General features: G+C 39.1%; 1 protein-coding gene across 1 annotated transcript in view; it reads left to right on the forward strand.

Annotated features, from left to right (window-relative positions):
* The window catches only part of GYPC (glycophorin C (Gerbich blood group)), a 30,994-nt gene extending 16,039 nt beyond the window's left edge, over positions 1-14,955 (forward strand). Inside the window, exons 2-3 of the mRNA XM_009940969.2 lie at positions 10,799-10,849; positions 13,284-14,955. Of these exons, the coding sequence (XP_009939271.1) occupies positions 10,799-10,849; positions 13,284-13,480 (248 nt within the window). The 3' untranslated portion in view covers positions 13,481-14,955. The remainder of the gene's footprint in view (positions 1-10,798; positions 10,850-13,283) is intronic.
* Positions 14,956-21,947: the final 6,992 nt, after the last annotated feature.

The following is a 21,947-nucleotide window of genomic DNA, read 5'->3' on the forward strand; positions in this document are numbered from 1 at the left end:
GGGTGGTCAAGCAACGCGAACAGTAATGGTTGGGATTTTTTTCCCCTAATTATAGACTCCAGAAACATAGGCTTCTAATCTAAGCTAGTCTTCTAGGTTTGCTGCTTGGTGGATGGGAAGAGAAATTCCTACCCCATCCTCCAGGATTCACCGCACCTCTGTTGGACCTGAATAGATCTCCTTGCAAGAAGGCAGAAAAACATTCAGTGTATGGCTTCGGTGAAGTTTTTTTCACGCTCAGCTCTGTTAATGTGTTCAATATGCTATTTGTCAAGTAATGCCAGACAGCTGTCCAAAAATAATAGACAAGTGAGGCTTCCCCCCCTCTTTTTAAAAATTATTGCACAATCTGTCTAGAATTGCTCAGATGAATCATAGATGGCAAAGAAGTTTTGCTAAAATTGCTCAACTCAATTCAGACAGCTTGAACTGATAAGTAAATGCCTTTCGGACAATAAAATGGGCTTTGTCTTTTTAAATGGAGTAGATATGCAAAAGAAATCTGCATATTCATTACAGAATCCTTGGAAAATGAGAAATGTTGTTGCCCTGAGCTACTATTTGCCTTGCAAGCTTCTAAGGTGTTTCAATATGTTTTATTTTCTTTGTTTAATACGCTCAATATTTAAAGCATTTGGAAGATTATTTCCACTACAGATATCTCCATTAATAATATTAAACTCATCAGTGCTCCAGGAAAGATCTCTTTGTCCCTGAAGAGCATATGCTAAACATCCTGACATTTCCACTTGCAATACTTAGTAGACAGTGCCTTAGGCAAGCACTGGTGTATGAGCTGGATGTAGCTGAATACAATTCATATCAAATAAGCTCGGGGATGAAGAAGAGAGAGCTCCTGTTTCAGAGAATTGTCATCTTTTGGACTGCTTTGCTACAAAATATTCATGGTGGGAAGGAGACATAAAGGAAGAAAGCTGCACATGCTGGAAAAATAATTATACTTTTCTAAGGATAGTAGCCTGGCACTACGTTCTTTGAATTGTCAGGATAATATCTTTGTGCATAACTGCAGACTTTCACTAGGTTCCAGGTGACTTCTAGATGACATCACCTGTAATATGATCATATCATGTGTAATTTAGGCACAAGGTCAAGCTTTTTCATCTCAAAATGAGAAACAGACATTTATCAGTCTTAATAGAATAATAGCCATGTTTCTTTCCTTGCATGTCATTGTCATGAAAGCAAGTTTTCTGCCAGCAACAGAACCAGTGAAACACTCTTGCTTTTGGATTTATGTCTCTTCCCCCTAAATCCCACCCCCAGCATACACCAGCTCCATCCCACAGCAGCTCCCCTTGCTGCAGCTCTGTGATGACTGGAGAACCGGCTGCTGGTAAACAGAGCTTAAAATTGCTGAGTCCTCACTGCCTGTCCCTCACTGCTGGACTACTCTAGATTCCCTTTTCTTTCCGGCCTACTATTTTCACAGAAGTTCAGGCAAAGTGCTTATCTATGCCTGCTCTTCCTTTAAAACCAGTTGGAGTTGAATAATGGAGTAAAAACTTGTAAAGGTTGATTGTCAGGCACACCGCAGGAACAGAGTGCAAAAATGCTGCTGAATGTATCCAATGGAAATACTTCAAATACTAAAAAACTGTGGAGTCTGTCTTACTTAGGGGGACTAATTTTAATAAATGTTTGTCTTGAATAGTGCTACATCCATAAAAAGGATAAATTTCAAATGTAAACTAAAACCTAATCTTACTAAATTATGAAAGTCATAAAATCCAGCACAGCAACATAAAGAAACACAGAGATCACCTTCTCCTCTGACGACATGGTCAAAAGGCCTGTGGGTCAGGACTGGGGCTGGTAGACCTGTTAGGTACAAATTGAAAGTATGTCTCGGTAAATAATTACAAGCAGTTTAGCAGTTAAATTGTCTTACTGCATCATCTAACCGTTTACGCCAAGGCTTGGGAAGGAATTATCATGTCCTCCAAGACTTCTTGGCCTCTGACTTTCCACTGAAAGGTTGTGGCTCAAATTTTTGTGCTTATGTTTCTAACATGCAAAGTTTAGGTCAGCAAGGTGTGCTTCTTTCATGCACCATTTCTCAAGAGTTACAAGTTAAGTATCCTTTAGAGGCTGTCAGACAGGCTTTCACTATATCCATAGTCAGCTCTTTTGATTACCTATGATCATTTGCAACATTTTCAATGGTTAATCAATTACATCAGCAACTCCTTTCCATTCAGCTTTGATCGCAAAGAATAAGCATACGGCGGTTTTGTTCGGCAAAAATGACTAGAGCTTGAAATTGCTGACTTTGGAGGAACGTCAGGCAGAAATTATTTGGCAGATTCACTGCATATTTAGTGTTTCTTTCAAGACCTTTCTGATTAAAAAGCCCTCACAAGGAGCACTCTGTTCTGACGAAGAGGGTGGAAGTGGGAGGAGGAGGGACACATACAGGAGAATGTCCTGATCGTAGACTGCACCTTATGGATTGATTCATAGACCATTTGTCACTCCTTCTTTAATGAAGCAATACCATCTTTGGTCAGGCATTGGAATAGGCTGCCCAGGGAAGTGGTTGAGTCACAATCCCTGGAGGAGTTCAAAAAACGTGTAAGATGTGGCACTTTGGGATATGGTTTAGTAGTCATGGTGGTGCTGGGGTGACAGTTGGACTTGATGATCTTAGAGGTCTTTTCCAATCTGTGATTCTATGTTCATCCCCAGCAAGATGTTGTGCTTTTGGAGCATGAGATGACTTTGGCAGTTGTGGAGGAAAAATGTAAAAGATGGCCTGGTTATATATTTCCATGGAAAAATAAGGAATTTTTTTGCAGTGATATGGCTATAAGCCTGTGGTACAACTTGCAAGTTGCCACACGCATCATTTTTTATTAAATAATGGACCTTCTTCCAGGTCCACACACGTCATGCACCCTTTGTTTGATAAGCAGGCAGTGTTTGCTCTTCAGACATGAAGCAGCTTTCCTACAGGAGCACAGCAAAAAATGGCCACTATACATGAGCAGCAAGACCACTGCTGGGTGGACTTCGGTGGCTTCCCACATCCCATCTCTAAAGACATCTACAGCATCCTTTTGTGAGCTTCATTGCCTGCTTGCTAAGGAGCTCCAGTGCTAGATGACTCACAGAGGTCCCTTCCAACCCCGAACTTTCTGTGGTTCTGTGATTCTGTGAAGGCACCTCCTTTCTCTAACTTATCCTCTGCTCTGGGTTTCTGTTGCTGACCCTGAAACCTTCTCATTCTTCCTGATGCTGTAAGCAGCAGACAGATCCATCTGAATTTCTTTATCAATTTTTTACTGTTTATACACATGAGTGTGAATACACAGGGCACATTAAATATCTGTTACCAGAAGGGACAAGGGTCTAAAATAAGCTCTCTCTCCAGTACTGTGCAGTATGGGGGCTTGAAGTTTGTAACACTTCTACTGCTTCTAAGGGGGGGGACTGCCATTGTAAGGCTTTTACTGGACGCTCTTTACTTCATTGCTGTCAGAATTGGTGGTTGGTATTCAGCTACTCTGAGCTAAGGAGATGAAAAAAAAAGAGTATGTGGTTCAAATTGAAAGGGGAATTTGGGGAGGGGATGTCGTTTCTTTTGGGTACTAAACAGAAAAGTTTAACTAAAAAAAATCTGTGGTTTTCTTAGATTATGCAACCCTTTAAAAGACATTTCTTTTCTCTTTTTACAATTTGTTATTGAAATTTTTTTATTTCAAAATACAGAATGACTGTTTAGTTTTTAAAGATCCTTATTATTTTTCACCTAAAATAATTTCCCAGATTTCATGAACGTTTTCTCGTTGTCCCTCTTATCATTAAGGGATGTCATAGGATTACTTTTTGACAAACTGACTTTTATCGTATCTCTCCATCTCAGATTTTCCCCAAGACCCAAATGCAATTTGGTTTCACAAAGGAAGGAGAAACGGTGTGAGTGAAGCCATGACTTCCTCAAACAGTGGAAATCATATTTCCTCTTATTTACTTTATAACATTCCAGAATGGTACAAAAATATTTTTTCTGACACTGTATGTCAGAATCAAATGTGAACTGCTAAAATTATATGGCAATCTAATGAAATTAATTTGATAACACCCTTTTATCCTCACTGTATTGCAAAGTGCAGAAAAATCTTGAACAGACCTTTACTTTGACTGAATGAGACTGGATTTTGTCTTTCAGAATTCGTGACAAAGTGTTTTCTAGGTAGGATAGCAGAAGATTGGGCCCATTGCATTTAAATTTTGTAGATATTTTTAATCTGCATGATTTATCTTACTTTTGGAGCACAGTACATTTACTTACCCCAAAGATCATGTGGTTGTTATGGTATGTCACCATTATTATCCTTCTAATAATTTAATGTATAAGTGGAAGTTAAATTATTCTGTCTCTTGTCCAGATTGACAGATGAGAAACTGTTCCTTAATTTTGAAAGAACAGCCTTGATGTGTTTCATTATCTAATGGGGGCTGGTGATGGCTTTTTCAGCAGAATGTGTCAAATTGATGGGTTCAGGCTGATGACCCATTTGGATAACAGATGCCAGCTCTGGCAGGGCATTGCACACTTACTGGCAAATATTGAAATAGGTAATGACACTCTTTTTTAGTCCAGAAAGGCCTCGGTGCGATGCATCTGATATTTTAACACAGGCCAGAGAGCAGCTTAAGCAATTAACATCTTTTTAACGTGAATTTTTCAGAAGTTGGTTCAACTGATTTTTAGCCATGCAGCTGCAGTGAACCAGTTCTAACTATAGCTTGTAAATTAAATCGGTATGCTAAGGTTAATAGATTAATGATTTTCTTATGAATGCAATGTGTTGGCAAGGCACAAACATAAACCAAAGGGCAAGGAGGACACACCGCAGTTGCATAAACAATGGAGATGCTAAGACTTCATTAATTCTTCCATAGTAAATGTGTGGTAAGAAAAGTCTTGCATCAGTGATGACAATAGTGACATATTAAGACCTGCTTTTACAGTTGAGAGGAATGATGACTGCAGAAGAGCATACAAAGAGAAAAAAGAGCCCCTGGGAAAGGAACAGTTATAATAAACACACTGTTATATACACAATATTAAAAAATAAAAAATTCCAAAAATTCTAGTAAAGGTTTTTAACAATTGCAAAACTTCCTGGTGGACTCTTTATATTCCTCAGCACTTTCAGAAGTTTATAATATTTTGCTGAACCCAATCAAATACCTCACTATCCTCTTCAGTGGAAGCAATTAGATGAGCGATGAGTGTTTTCAAACCCCTACCTAAATTCTTTACATAAGAAGGCAGTTGTCCTTTAAAATTACAAATTTTTTAAAACAAGGAAAAGTTGGTATGATGTGCTGTGTTAGGTCAATTGATACAACCCAATAAATAGACAATAATTCACTAGACTTGGTATTACTGAGTGATGTGTATTTCATTAGTCTCCAGTTATACTTAAAGCTCTCTTTCAAATGTATGAACATATGAAAGAATAATCAATAAAGAGGCAATATCCTTCTCTGAATTACATTTATATCTGGCCTGAATCATGAACTGGATGTTATTCAGTTTGAATGTCTCCCTTGTTTACTGGAAGCCCACGGATAGATAGTACCAATATTTAAGACAAAACAGTTAAACATTTAGTAGTTGAAATCTAAACACACATTTCAGTCTACAGACTGCTTACACACCGCTTGCTACAACAACACAGTCGACATCTGGGGTGGTTCTGCAAAGCACGTCAATGGATCTACCAAGATACAGTTCAGTTATTCCTCACCTGGAAAAACCCCACTAGCAGCAGTGTTTTTCATAAAGTGGTTAGCTGAGCTGATTAAAGATGAAATCTTACAGTGTGTTTCCTAGTCTGCATGCCTAGGAAAGTCCTAAGACAGAAAGGACTGCGCTGAAGAACTCAGATCATCATTCACAGGGATTGAATGAATTTCAAGCACTTCTTATGCAATGAACAGGCACATCAAGAGAGAAAATGGGTTGCCCAAGAAAGCACTTGGAGACCTACTTGAGTGTAATTTAGCAGCCAAGGCTTTGTCTGAGATTGTAACCACAAGCAGGCCACAAAGAGCCTCATGATAATGGATGGCTTAGGTTGCTAAGAATCAAAAGCACAAGCTTGTGGGTAGGAATATCCTGAAAGGCAGGAGCAGGAGCAGTGCTGCCTGACTGGTGTTGAGTGGCTTTGAAAAATGTGTTCTAAAGGCTGCTTATCACACATAAATATCTGTATACTCACTCAGCTTGAATCACCCACTCCAAAACAGCAGGATCACCCATAGCTGCAAGGAAATCCTGACAACCTGAGGTGTAATCTCAAACTTTTCTTTCAATATTCAACACTGCTTAGCAGTGAGCACTTGTCCAGCTGTAGTTTGGAGATTTATCTTCAGAAATGAGAGAGAACACTGAGAGGTTTGTAGTAAGGACTATGTTATCCCATCAAATTGCCATTGTGGATTACACAGTAGACATTTCACATTTTGCACCAGTAGATTAGATCAATCCTGTAGGATGATTCCCATGCATTCATATCAAATGTGCCAAATGGGGACCCCTTTAAAGGTACAGTTTTCCTTTCACACCTTCTCCATGTGTAAATCTGTAACAAGGAAATATATAGGTACTTAAATTGCTAACTACAGTGCTGACTGCAAAACCACTGCGAGTGCAAGTACCAGATTTTTTCTGGAAACTCCTTTAGCAGGCAAAAAATATGCCTGAAAAATTAGAAAGCTTGAATCTCTGAAAATTTATCCTGTGTGTCACTGACAGTAGCCACAGAAGCACATTAAGGTATTGTTTTTTGCAAGTAGCAGGACCTAAAATCTGTGCTTTCTATGCTGGGTGGGAGAAAGAATGTTGGGAACGAATATGCCCCTTGCCATAACCGTGTGAGTTGAATGATTTGTTAATTTGGATATATTAACAAGGATATGCTTCTAAAGTAGCTCACTGATAAGTCTTGCACTTTTATCAGGATTCTCATAACAGTTTGTGTTTTCCCTAAAGACCTGTTTTTTTGGTGTCACAAAATCATGACAAAACCTCAGTTTTCAGCTACGTAGTGCATTTTGTCTTTGGACTTGTAGGGAAGGGCTGGAAAGTAAGACTTGAATGAAGCTCAGGTATGAAGAAAAGGCAAATAAAAGAAGTTATAAATTAATTTAAAGCCAGTGTCATAATTTTTGAGCTGGAAGTGACTTATGGCTTTTAGTAGCTCAGATTTGTAATTTAAAGAACAAAAGAAATCATTACAACTGCCAAGAGGAGTGCAGAGCAAAACAAGGAGAGTGCTGAACCTCAAAGAAACATTTTCACTGCTGGACTTGCCTCCTTCAAACAAGCGCTCCTCAGCCAAAATCGAATAGGATCAGCTTAAACTAGAAAAAACTATCACTATCATCATTAATAAAAGTTAAGTTTTACTGGCAAATCACACCTGGGGGAGATGATTTAACAAATTTACCTACAAACTTAGCAGGAAAAACTCACCACTGACTACGGGAACATAAAAGCTAATTGTACTGGCTTTTCATCTTTGAAGAGCAAAGCCAGAGGTCTTCTTGTGGTATTTAAGTCAGGAGTATTCCTAGGGCTTACAGAGCCTGCTGCCTTCTCAGCGTGATTTGATTGATGAGAATGAGACAGGTAGCAATTGTTGTTCTATTGCAAAATTTCTCATCTGTGAGTTTATGGGCAGAACGGGAATTTGATGAATTTTGGGTCATGGCACAAAGGCTTTTCTTTCCCTTCATTCCGGCTTTTAGAAACATGCTTTCCAACAACAGACAACTTGATTTGTATGTGCTATTCTTGATCTAGCCAACTCATTTTGATAGCCAGGGATTTTATGAAAAACAGGTTTTCTAACAATCTTCTGATTTCTGCACGTCATGGTAACCAATGGAACTAAATAACAACTGTCTAAACACTTTAGGGACCAGCTATGGACAAGGGCCAGTAGAACAGGGAGAGGAAGTTTTGCAAGGACAGTTTAGCAGCAGACAACACAAAAGATGTCCTTGAAACAACGGAAAATACCCAAAACAGGTGGAACAGCAGTTACTGAAACACAGACCTCCGAGTGCTCTGCATGCGAAGAAGAGCAGAGTAACGAAGGTACAAGAAGGAAGAAGGCCATGGCTGTTTGTCAGCTCAATATTCCTCCATTACATTGGATATCTTTTCTGTCTCAGAAAGTGAAGATTCAATCCTACAGTGTATTTCTCACATAGACTGAGCTGAAGAAGGTAAAGAGAACATGTTGGACAGCGGCTCTTGTCTCACCCCTGCTCAGGGGAAATGGCCTCATTTCATGAGCACATGCCTTGCGTTCTCCTACAGGAAATGTTTCATGAAGAGTGATAGTGTTTGAATCTTGAATGACACGGACACCTTCCTCTCTGCCTAGCAAGATTATGATGTTCCCATGAATTACTATTTTTGGAAAAAGTGAAATCTCAGAGACTGTGAGACAGGCACTGAGGGTCCCTCTCTCTCCTCCATCATCTTAGATCCAAAACTGACCTGGGAAGCAGACTCTGGAAACTTCTGGACATGGGTAACTGCAGTGTCCTGGCACCCTGGATGGTGCAGCAAAAGGCCGGCTGAAAGAACAGCAAGCACTTTCTGTGGTCAGAAGTCGACGCACAAAGAAGTCAGACTCCTGCTTGCAGTAAAATGGAAACTGTGGTGAGTGAAGCCACATCACAGCGTTCGCTGGTTGCTGAACAGCACAGCATTGTCAGCTTAACAGATTAATGTCAGCTGCACGGTAGCTCGAGATAGGTCCAGCATTCTTCTGAAAGCCTAGAAAGTACAGTAAGGAAATGAAAACTTCTCTGCAAAGTGATGATACTGTAATCCATTTTCAAAAAAGCACTTTGGTGGCAAATACTAGAGATAAGACACCTGCTTGTTATCTGTATCTGAGAGGCACCTGGGAACGACAGGGAAGAGCAGAGAGTTACTTGCATACCTTTTCATAATTAAAGGGATAATGATTTGATCTGGAATTAATGTTTGGAAGCAAGCTGTGTGGCTAGGGAAGCACTTTAGAATTCACACTTTAAAGTATTTGATTGCTGTAGAGGAGCCTGCTTTTTTGGCATGCAGCATATACTTGGTGTATAAAGAAATACAGAACATTTTGACCTTGAAGCAATTAATCTCTTCTGAGGCACATGGGTTTTGAATGGACGTAGACATAATTAGAGTGTTTAAATTACACAAGGCATGCTCAGTCTTTCCATCAGTGTATAGTAGGAAGAAAATGTGGGAAGGATCTCTTGAAGAAAGGAATGGACTCCTACTTTCCAGAAAAAACATCTCCCATGTTTGAGAAGAGAGGGATCATTTAAGTCTCAGCTGTCCTCAGTTTATGCAATGTGGTATAAGAGACTGGACATGAGTAAGGAGAAAGCTGCTGATAGTGTCTTATCCTTGCATCATCTATCACAGATTTAGCAAAAGGAAAGCCAGTTATCAGCCATAGTGCCACTGCTGAATTTATAGAAGGATTTGGAATTAGCATTTTTACCTTTTCCAGAGAACTTTTCTATCCACTGTATTTACCAAAGGGAATTAAAAAAAGACCTCACATGAAGCTATTTGCCTTATTTAGAAACAAATATCATCTAGAATTGTATAAATAGTAAAATAACAAACAAAGAAAGGAGTGTCCTGTCATAAACTTAGCATGGAATGATGACTCCAGGAGTTCGTCACCTTCTCAGACATCCACATAATTCAGGGCTAAGCGGGCTGATACCAGCAGCATGAAATAAGGAGCAGAAAACAAGATCAGAATTGTACCCTGATCAACTACAGAGAAGCTAGTGAAGAAGTGCTTGTCTATATGAATATACTTGCGCCTAAGGTCTATATCAGATAATAAGGACAGAAAAATTCTCATTACTTTTTAGGATTTTTTTTTTCCTCTCCCCTTTAAAACACTTTGGCTGTTCATCGGTTGGTTTGGATATTTTTAGTAAGTGCTACAATTAAGATCAGAATGTAATTCAAATGCTAACTGCTCTTTCAGCAGCATACAACTTTTCAGACGAATTTCTTACTTCTTAAAAGGACATGTTCATATAATTCTCTTTTGCATTTAAATTGCTAAGTTATCTTTCTTTATAAATAATAATCCAGTAAAGAACATAATTTGATTTATCAACACTGAATTCAGACTTACTCTAAGTGACTACTATGTTTTATACCACACACATAACATGCTTGCCTTGATTCCAGATGTAGGTTTAAAAGAAAACAAATGCTAAGGTTAAAAACAGGATATTACAGATAAATGAATACTAATTGAAATCAACAGAGCCAAATTAATTTGCACGAAATCAAGATCCAGACCATACTCTAAAGAAACATAAATGGCAAAATTAATAGGCACCAACATTATTTCCCCAAAACTGCCTTTCTGAGAGTAATCACAGTACCTGAACACTCCTAATTTAATCATTCACTGGAGGATGTTACAGGTAAGTGCTCATAATAAACAGTAGGTGTTTCCCTGAGGGCCATGATGGTTTGCATAATGTGCTAGCTATTTATTTTCCAGTGTTATGGTGACGGAAAACTGTTACAGTACAGCTAATTCTAATGAGATGTTTCATAAATGTCTTTTGCTAACAAGAGATCCTGTGTAAGTTCTGAGTTTCAAAGGTTAAAATAATACAGCATCACCACTACACTCACTGCTGTTACACATGGTCCAATTCCTTTTTCTTTAATTAACTTTTGTATGCTCTAACCTATTTATAGGTGGAGATATCGAGAGCCCCACAGCTGGAGCAGATGTGGCTGTTATTGGAGGTAAGCAGCAGACCGTACTAAGCAGCACCATCAGAATTAAAACGGCGAGTTAGTTGACGTTTTGCATTGTGCAAAACCCCTACTTTGCTGACAAGACAACAGGAGCGGCACAATTAGAGTTAATTAGGCCAGTGGGAAAGCTGCTCCCAGAGGGGCTATTGGCAAGATAATGAGAGGAGCTAATGAGCATAAACCATATAGTGAGCAGTACCACCCCCATCCATCCCTCATTTTAGGACACAATACCGAAGAGTCCAGCAGCAAAGTCAACCTCTGATGTTCTTCATTATTCACTGGGCCAAGATTGTCATTTAATGAAAAACTGGTGTAGCACCTTTGATTTGAGACATGCTAGCTCATACAAGCTGACCCTTTCTTTTTACAGAATATACCACAGTGCATTTCCTGGTGTTCTATTAAAGCGCTCTCATGCATTTAAACTAAATACAGTTGTCAGAATAAATGAGCAAAGCTATGTTCACAGAGAGATCCTGTCTTTTTATTTTTATTGTGTTTGTTCATTTCCATGCTAACACACTAATTTCAGTCATTCACAAGGGGGTATACCAATCATTAGTGCAAATTGGTGAAGTTCTGCTATATTTCCCTCAGGTCCCATCTCCCGTAACTTTAATTTCAGCTTTCTATGGACAAGTAACAGGTAAATTGATTTCTGCTTAGTCCCTTAGGCTTGTTAATATTGTGCTACGTCCAAAGCCTATTAAAGCCTCTTGTGTCAAGGGATACCAGAGAGGTCCTAAAAATTGATGAAGCCCCCACTGCAACTATGATATTATTGTAAACCTGAAGTTCTTTGATTAAGCAATTTCATTTCTGCTAGCAGTAACTTCACTTTCCAGAACCAGGCACCACAAAATCTGCAGGATAACATTGCAGGCATATTTTTTAAGACCGAGTTATTATTTTTATTTACCCTGCTAATGTTCTGTCCATTCACCTGTTTTCATGCCAGCAGACTAGCTTTACTCACTTTACTGATGCTAATAAATCTAAAGCTTTGGAGACGCCGACTCCTGCCACATATCTTGAGCACAAGGGACAGAAGAGAGATACTGTCTAGCTACTCCTCATCGTCTCTGCAGAATAGTAGGCATTTCCAGGGAGCGACTCATATGACAAAACTTAGGAATGCAGTCGTAGAAAAGGAATCACTTACACACACACTGTCCACTGATGGTAGAAGAAGCCCAGGGGCAGTAACTCAGATGGAGCCTCCTGAACTGTAGATGCCTACAACAACTAGTCAGAGAAATTCCTACCTATTGCATCCTCACAGCAGCTTCACACTCCACATATGGGATTTTCCTCAGAATGTCCTGTTCTGGTGCTTTTTATTGTGTATTTCTTTAATGTTTGTCTTACTCCCGGAGTCATGTGAATATAGAATCAGCTCAGTATCATGTACTTGTATGGAATCACAGCTAAAGAGTTTATAAGCACATCCCAGTTGTATCCAAAAAGTGATAAAAGATACCAAAATCACAGAGGTTGAATGAACTTCAGAACACTTCATTTATTTTCAGGATTCTTAAGTGAACAATTTCATCTGGAGGGAAGGGGATACAGCTTGTAATTTTTTAACAATGGTCTTGTCAGGAGCGCCTCTCTTTTATGGACTTCTACCTTTTACAATGTAAAAGGAAAGAAAAGAAAGGGCCCTTGGAAGCAAGGACACACAGTATTCTCTGCATAACTGCCCCTGGAACTTGGATTTATTTTCCTTCACTTGGAGTGCTTCCATTCACCATTTGGTCCTACGCACATTTGGGTTACCTACAGAAATTTTTGTCCAGTCAACACATTAGCAGTAATTAGCCTCAGTCCAGGAGACAGGAAAGATCTACTCAGAATCCCTTCCTCCTCCCAGGTGTCATTTCCGCATTTGTTACAATCACACTTTCTTAATTAGAGCACAGCATGAAATGGCAGCCTACAAATACAGAGCAGTATTGCAGTCACACGGCTCCCGCTACTTGTTGAATGTCTTCTAAGAAATACTCAGTGCCCTGTACTCCTCAAACTGAGTACACTCATGGAGGCAGGGCCGGGTTGCCTGCAAACTCCCCTGGGTATGTATTACCAGAAGGACGAAAGAAACCTAGTGGTTTTCCTTTAAGTTCTCCCATTTCTCCCCATTTTGGAATTAACTTTTAGCTCCAATGACTTTAACCAAATCAAGCCATTAATTTGAAAGAAGGTTAGTGAGACTTTGACCTGTATTCTTACAGTGTCTATACCCTATCTTTTTTTTTGCAGTGACACGCTCTGTTCTGACTGCAGCCACTGCAATATGCGAACATCTTGTGATACACAGAATTTTCCCTATGAAGTAACCCAAGTAGAGATGTCTGGCTGTGAGATACTACTCACATTTTATCACTGACTATACATTTAACTGGTCTCTTTCCTCTAGGTGTGATTGCTGCAGTGATATTTGTCCTCATTTGCCTGCTGGTGGTGATGGTCCGGTACATGTACAGGCATAAGGGCACCTACCACACGAACGAGGCTAAAGGAACTGAGTTTGCTGAAAGTGCAGATGCAGCTTTGAAAAATGATCCCGCTCTCCAGGAAGCAGTGGATGAGAGCAAAAAGGAATATTTCATCTAAGAGGCGAGGATTTCCATGGAGACTTTCACAAGGGAATAAATCTGAAATGCTACATCAACAGAAGAGCTAAGAGAAGGATAATAGGAGGATACAGGCAAACATCCTCATTGAAAAGTATTTCTTTACTGTTTTTGTCACTGGGTTGTGTCTTTTCCTCTGTCAGTGAAGAATTAAATGCCAGATACCTGCCTGTTGATTTTATTAGCAACACAGCTGGTCACAGTTGAAATCAATATCAGATAAGAAGAAACAAAATCTCAGCAAGAGTGATATACCAAAACCAGATAAAGATAGCAAATGTCAAGCCTTGACATTTGGTGAAAATAGCAGATGCCAATGGAAAGTGTCCACTTAGAGTTAATGATGCATCCTATGCTGATATGACATGGAACTACCCGAAACTGAATTTCGAATGGTCACAGAACAAACATTAAACTAGATAAAACTGATGTAGCTGGAACAAAAACAGCTTTGCAGCCCTGTTATCTAGCCCCTCCCCTTAAATGTGCAATTTTATTGGCACAGAGGAGTTTAATTTTTTTGTTTCAGGACTAAGACTGGAATTTTTTTAAAATTTTTTGATTTTCATATATATAAAAGTAAAACACACCTCAGAAAATGATTAAAAAACATGGAAAAAGTAAGAATGAAGGATTTATTTCTAACTTGCTCTGTATGGCAGTTTGAGAACTTCAAATTGCTGGAATTTACAATGTAGCAGATAGTAGTCAGTAGACTTACAAATATGATTCCAATTAGTTGGTAGGTTCCCTGCATGAATGCATAAATAGATAGATATTAAAAGGTAAAGCATCTTGGCTTGGACAGGCCTGTTGAAACAATGGAGCTCAGCTAGATTTTTTGAAGTAAGATATTTTTGCCTGAGTATTTATTTATTTATTTAGCATTGGAAAATTCTTTTGAATGTCCGCCAGTAGGATTTTGGATTTTTGCAGAGAGAGGAATTCAGCTGTGGCGCAGATAGTGACAAGTCTTTTACAAATTCAGCTAGAAGACTGCCACTATAAAGAATCTTACTCACCTGCATTCCACTGGCTTGTGTTGGTATCTCCCTCTGCATGGCCTCTGTATAGCCTTTGCGTTGTGCTACATAAAAGAATTACACTGACCATCGATTCTTTGTTATAAATAAATAAATAGATTAGTCATGGTGGGTCACATGAAAAGATCTTATTCCTTGCCTAAGAACTGACGGTGATGAGTTTCTTTATTCCAATAAGTCGGATTCCTAATTGAAACCCACATTTAGTTCTGGAAATAGGATAATTGTTCTCTGCACGTGCTCATCCCCAGCTGCGATGGTGCCCTGGACTACTGAAAATAGAGAGGGGAGAAACACACAATAACAAATACGACACTGATGAGCTCTTCTCAGCTCAATATGTATTTTTCCTGTGTTTTGATCCATGTGTATGTACTTATATATAAAGTCATCTACAACTGTGTTCTCAGGACATTGTTGCTGATCACTTTTGCTCACTTCTCGGCACCAAAGCTTGGAAAACTCCTGGACTCCAGTATTCGTTATGGACATTGGCCACAAAAATGCTATAAAAGAAGGCAGATCTGAACAATCAGAGACTCTGAGGACACGAGTGAAGAAAAGGGATATTTTTGTCTTTTCAATCACAATCTCAGTCTTTTCTCAGTATGTGAATGAGATGGATTCTGAATTATTCTTAGAATCCTGATAGTTTTGATTATGAATCTTAAATCCCCATGCTTTTGCATTTTAACCAAAGAATATAAAAATCATGCCAAATTTATTAAATGCTTAACATATATTTTGTAACATACCATTGCACAAACACGTTGTATTCTGTGGCTAGTGCAGTATAAAATGCACCAAGCCCTGCACTAGAAGAGCTCAATTTTTTTTATACTATGCACCTGATTTTTTCCTTCTAAGACACATTGCTATTTTAATATTTTTACTGCTTTTGAAAAAGGAATCTGGTTTTATTTTTCTAGGACAAGTGTTGGAGAAATTTACTAATCTTAGCTATAAGAATGACTTTGTAAAATTGAGGACCCCAGCCCCTCCGTTTCAACAAAAATGTAAATATTTCCCCTGAGGAGAGGGTAAATGGGGTGATTTGAGCTCTGCTGCATCTCTCACACAAGCCATGGGAACACCAAAAAAAAATCCGCCAGTGCTAGCAGGACCTATAGAGGACTTCTAGTCTTTCATCTCCTTTCATATACTCAGAACCATGAAATGTATATTTGACTGCTGAAGAAATTTGACTTTAGAGGAAGGTGTGAGGGACATGGGGAATAAATTTCTGCCTCCGTCTCCAGTCATGAAATTCTGGCTTTTGCAACTTAAGCCTGCTGATTCTAATTAGACAACTGTGTCATACTTGATACACAGGAGAACCTGATTTAGTGTCTCTTGGCGGGGGGATGGGCATTTTATTAATGATGAGGTGAACTGAGATAGACTAACTGTCCACATTGGAACTATAGAGGACCAATTTTCTGGTGGTACATGAGTTCAGTGGAACTCAGCCAACCCTCACTGGTTCAGTCAACACCAGACTTTGTGTCACTCTTCCCCCTAAATCTGAAGTGAATGCAACTACTGGTCTTTGACTATATCCCTTCTTAGTAGCTTAATTAAATCTCTTTATCCCATTTTCCCTATTCTTCTAGACTGACAAACAGCCCAAGTACACAACAACAGCTTCCCTACCAGTAATGAGCCACTTCTCTGAATATTTGCAGAACAGTGACTCTGGCAAGAGCTACAGTTTCAGTTAGTTTATTTTTTTTACAGTGTTGTTTTATGTTCCAGGGCTTTTTGTGTATTTAGAAATGACTCAAGCACGCTGAACAGAGAGAAGAGATGGTTTGTGGAGATTTTCTGTTTATTTGTTTCTTTTCAGGACAAATTTTGCTTTGTAGTGAAGAAAGCTCATGACTTCTGATAACTGGCAGACTCTAACAGCCTGATCCTGCTATTTTTCACTCATACAATAACTCTACTCTCTGGAATATTTTAATTTAGTTGTAGGAAGAGTGCGTTGCAAACTTCCTATAACTTTTAGGACTAATTAGCAAAACATCCTTCTGCAAGCAACGTGCTGTGCTATAACAAATATTATGTACAATGTCGCAGTCGGTAGCCATAGCTTTTCATTACCGATTATTAAATGATTTTTATAATTTTATTCCTGAATAGGAGAATTAAGGAAACAGTTTATTTTTCCCCTGCATGCTCTTATCCCAGGTCCCTCCACTGCTGTGGCCTGTTGTCCTGCAGCTCTCTGGGGCCCCATCTCCCCAGCTGTGACTGCCATTCTTGTTGGCAGTTCCCAGGCTCCCAGCTGGATCCCCACTGCCTGCCCTATGGCAAAGGATTGGCCATTTACTTAGGTATTTATTGATTGATTGATTGACTTTTATCAGTGAAGATACTCTGTCCCTCTCTGCCAGCTGAGAACCAATTTTCACAAAGGTTTTAGCTTTGGACTTCCAATCCTGTGTCACATTCGACCAAAGCTGACCAACCTGACCTGAGACTGATTTAGACAGCGATAACATAAGCCACATTCTCACAGAAAAAACATCTAAAAAGAGTACTGCAGGCTCTCTAGTTAGTTAAATTCAGTGCTGTAAATCTTTAGTGTTCGCTAAGCAAAGGAGTTGAACGATGATCCCTCAAGCAACTCAGTTTTGTCCTGATGCCTTAATGCCCTGTGAAAGGTTGTTTATTCCCACTTTGCACAGAAAGCCGTTGGCCCGTGTTTAGAAGCATACATCATTTTCAATGATGTACAGGAAAGCTGGACATCGAAAAGACCAGTGTTTGCTGGAGTTGGAAGAGAGAGTTTAAATATGATCTTGTTAGAAAAACAAGACATTTTTTAAGGATATGTGGAAATGACAAGATTTAAACATAATATTTCTGCTTACATTGGAAAGCTTTAAGAGTGGGTCCACGGAGCTTGCAAATTCTCTCTCTGAAAAAAATCATTGCTTGCAAAAGGAAACAAATCTCCTTTTAAGCCAGCTCTTCTTGTCAAGCTTTGAAAACCGTCTTCACAGGTTCAGTATTCTACCATTCTGCCTTAACACTTGGAACTCAGTTTCTTCTAATTTTTGAAGGATACCTATACAGTCCTCCCCTGCACAAAAATGACTGCTTGCCATTGTCGGCCCCTGTAGCAGCGTTACAGCTCAGCAGAGTAATTCTGCCCAAAAGCAGTCAGTCCCAAATATGTATCTGTCCACCCATTACTGGAGCTGGTACACATTTTTTTCTGGGGTTTGGCCTCTATCATTCCAGGTTTTCCTGAGGTCCAGTGTGCCAATGCACATTAATGGAGTCCCGAGGAGTATTAGTCAGCCACTAGTCAAGCTAACTATATAGATCTTTTTTTCTTTTTAGAACAACAGGACCAAATCACTTTGGGCAACTATTAATAATAGTACCATAGGATCCCGCAGAACATCAACATCGATTTTTCTCTTAAATCAAATCTAGGGATCATTGGGGAAACACCAGGAGAGGAAAATAAAAAAGGCTGTTCCCCTTCAGCAAGGAATGCAGAGAAGGTGCTGAAACATTTATACCTGCGGGATAACTAGGATAACACCACCAGCTACAGCCTGCGAGGATTCCTCACAGAATACAGGAGATGAAGAGACAAGATGTAAAGCAGTAAAAAGATACAGACGGGGACAAGGTAATTAGACACCAATAGAGATGGAGAGCAGTTTTACATCAAACTAAATAGATATTGCCATTTGGAGAAATAAAAGTGTTTTTGCTGAAGGTAACTGCTGACAACATATTTCTTTGAATTACATGATGTCTTTGAATTCCTTGCATGTGCCAGTCCAATCAAAAAATGGTGGTAAATACACACCAAAAGAGTACTCACTTTGAATGTATTAGGAGCTGTTTATTGCATTTTCTAACATCTCTCAGTTCTTCACAGAACAAAGTTTTGTGTGTTTAGAAAATGCAGAAGCTTCACAGCAGAAGTTCATATAAGACAGAAAACTAAAGAACCTCTGAACAAGCAATGAACACACATCTTGTGTCAGTTAGTTAATACAGGAATTTAATGATATCAGAGAAAAATATATGATGTAAGTAAATCAACCACATTACAAGGAAATGTAACATTTGTAGCAGTAGAGGTCCTTCTCTAGTTCAAGACGGTAATATTGTCAGTGACTGGAAATAAGGACTCCTCATTCTACATGACTGTTCCCTGTGTGATTGGAATAAAATGGCTCTGAACTCAGCAGGAGAAGAGTTTCTCTGACTATATTTATTCTTCCTGCAAAAAATTATATTCCCACCTGTGTCGGAAAGGAAAACATTGAAAGAGAAATCTTTATACGGGCTGAACTTTCAGCACATGTTCATGTCTTCACACCATTCTTCTGCTGTTTCAAACTGTATGTGTGATGGAAAGTATCTGATATGTTGTATTAAGGTCTATTTGAATTGCAGCATTGCCATGCCAAGAGTAGAGAACACAAAGCTTTCAAAGCTTACTGCTGATTGTGTGTTAAAGCTGATTATAATGTTTGTATTTACCAAAGCTATTAATACACTGCTGGTGTAAATCTACTATATTTTGAATTGGGAGAAAAGCTAAAATATGAATAAACAAATATCTTTATAATTAAAGTTGTAATTTTCAGCATTTAAAAGGCTGTTCACATATTTTTGTTCTCCTTCAAAATACCTGGAACTTTTAGAATTGCCAATTATGTTGTTTTCATAAGAATGTAGATCAACAAGTCAAAGTAGGTTAGAATTTTTCTTAATAGAGCGTGCAAACCCTAAAAGATATACTACTGGTGTTTGTATTAAAAAAGCAAGAGAAGCTTTTGATAGATCTAAGGAGGTGTCAAACTTCAAATACAAAATCAAACAATAATTCTCTTTGAAGGAACATTACCCTGTGGATGCCAGTGCAGACCTGTACACTGGTCTATTATCGAAGCCACACTATTCTTAAAAGTTCTAGGCAGGCTTATAAACATCTTATGGGTGTTTACTGATGGATGGCCTGCCTTCCACCCAACTGCTACCAAAAGTCAATATTTCTGCTGAGTTCTTCAGGCTTTCCGTACAATTTCTGTTTTATCTGAATATATCCCTAGTCAAAGAATAATCAGAGCTGATGTCTAGAATAGTATGCATGGTAGTCTTGCCTCTACCACCTCTTTTTTCAAAAAGATCATTGCTATCCGTGGGAAAAAAACAGTAGGGTCTTTAAGTCACATGTTATTTTATCATAAAGGTACCTCAAAACAGTTACAGTCTGAAGGGTACCAGAAGGACAGTGGATTATGTAAGTTTTAATATCCATGAGTGGAGGAGTTGAGGTAAGCACAGCTCTTTCAATGGGCCTTTCGTGTGCCATAGGACTTCAATGCGTAGGTCTGTTAGGAGCCCAGCAGTAGCCAAATAGTTCATTAGCAGTGTTCTGGCTGAGATGACAAGCAGAGAGGTAGAACTACAGAAGACTGCACATTGGAACCTCCACAGTTAGCCAGCACATTGTGGAAATTTGATCTTGACTTCATACCACATCTAACAACAGGATTTGGTGTTATAGGAGGTGCTTCAGCAGCCCAAATCTGTGATGGTTTGTGCTGTTACCAATAGCACTGCATGGAATGCGATTCCAGGGAGACTGGCCCTTGGCTGTTTGTCAAGAAAGAATGACGATGTCTTGGGACCAAATTCGTCCTTTACAGATGACCAGTAGCTGACAAGCTTACAGCAGAAACAAAGAGCTGAGTAAAGGAAAAAAAGATCAAAAAAAAGGAAGTGCATGGAAATAAAAATTTTCAGCAATGTGCGCCATCACACAGAAACATCTTATGCATACATATGATTTGCTTCACACCTCTTCTGTCACTGGTGCTACACTTGAAGCCTCAGTACAGGATGTTCTGACTACAATGAGAAAGAAAGGGGTCCAGACTTTACAGTAATGAACCTGCTTTCCAGGAAAGATTTTGATTAAGACTTCTATTTCAGCTTTGAAAAAAAGAAAGTTGTAACACCTTTTCCGGTCAGTCTTGCTAGGGCTGCACATAGAGAAGTTTCCTACTTTCTGATGTTTGGCTAATGACCAGTTTGGCTAACGACCAGTTTGGCTAACGACCTGAGTGGTCACTCAGTTTCCAGTATCTTGGACATAAAGTATTAAATCTCCCAGGAGGATTGGTAGCATATTCACTTGAAAGCCCTTCTCAATGTTATATATGGATATGCTGATAAAAGGCAACTCAACACCACCGTCTTGCTTACTGGGAACAATCACCTTTATTCATTCTAACACCTAATGGAGTGATCAATAGCATTTTAATAAAGTCTGCTGTAAGTCATATTTAACTCAAATAAGATTTTGTATAGTATTTCAATTAAATTACACTTTCTGCTGTTCTTTACTGTCAGTTTCTGCTTTCCTCTCCATTCATAAATTGTTTCATGAATGCATATGTGACCCTCAGGGCTCTCCATACCTTTTCTAATATTCCTGTAATGTTATGCATAAATACAGTCTTGTGCTCAGAAATTCTTCTATAGAGGTGAAATATCTCCATTCCCTTCTGCTCAGCAGCAGTACAACTTAGGTACTAGAACAAAAGTGGAAGAATCAGAGAGATTATTATATCTCTTAGCTTTCTGGTAAAGGGATAAAGACCGTTGTTCCATGAAGGTAGCTCAGGACTCTCTCAGTCTTTCTTCTTGTGTGACATGAGTGATGCTTCTGACACCAGGACGCAGGAAAGCAGAATGAAAAATGAAAGGCATGGCACAGAATCAGGAACAAGCTGATTCCCATGAATAGCAGGGTGCTGAACACATGCCAAAAGTTAAGCCACAAGAATTAGTCATAGAGACTTCTTCCTGGCCCCTAAAGAACTATTTTTATTAGTTTTCACATTCAATACCTCTCCTCTCTTCTTTCTCCCAAAAAACATCTGGCAGCTGTGTTTAAGTTTAACCAGATCTCTCGTCTCTGCAGCTTCACTGCCTGCAATGAGATGTGAATTACAGGCCCAAGTAGAAGAGTAAATAGTTATGGATCAGATTACTTTAAACCTTATCTGACCTACCAAATCAGCTTACTCACTGTCCCACCTGGAGGTATAAGTTACATGGATTTTGAAAGCTTGTCCCAATTTTTTCATTTTGCCCCAGCCTTCCAGTCCATTTTTTGTCCTCTCCTGCTGTAGGAACAGGAAGTTTCGTATTAGGTTCTGGCTGAACTTTTCATAGATCCAGTCTTCAGAGGAGGGGGGGGATTGTTGTTTTGTTTAGTTGTGAGTTGGTTTTTTTTCATACAAAAAATCTCATGACCTGACAGAACAGTTTTTTCAACCCCCAAAAGACAGTGGCATTACGGTAAGGAAGGTAATGGCATAGTTGTGAATGAAGGTCACATTCCCAATAAGGTCACCC

This window comes from Opisthocomus hoazin, chromosome 9 (genome assembly GCF_030867145.1).
Source record: "Opisthocomus hoazin isolate bOpiHoa1 chromosome 9, bOpiHoa1.hap1, whole genome shotgun sequence".
In the NCBI taxonomy this organism is placed as follows: Eukaryota; Metazoa; Chordata; class Aves; order Opisthocomiformes; family Opisthocomidae; genus Opisthocomus; species Opisthocomus hoazin.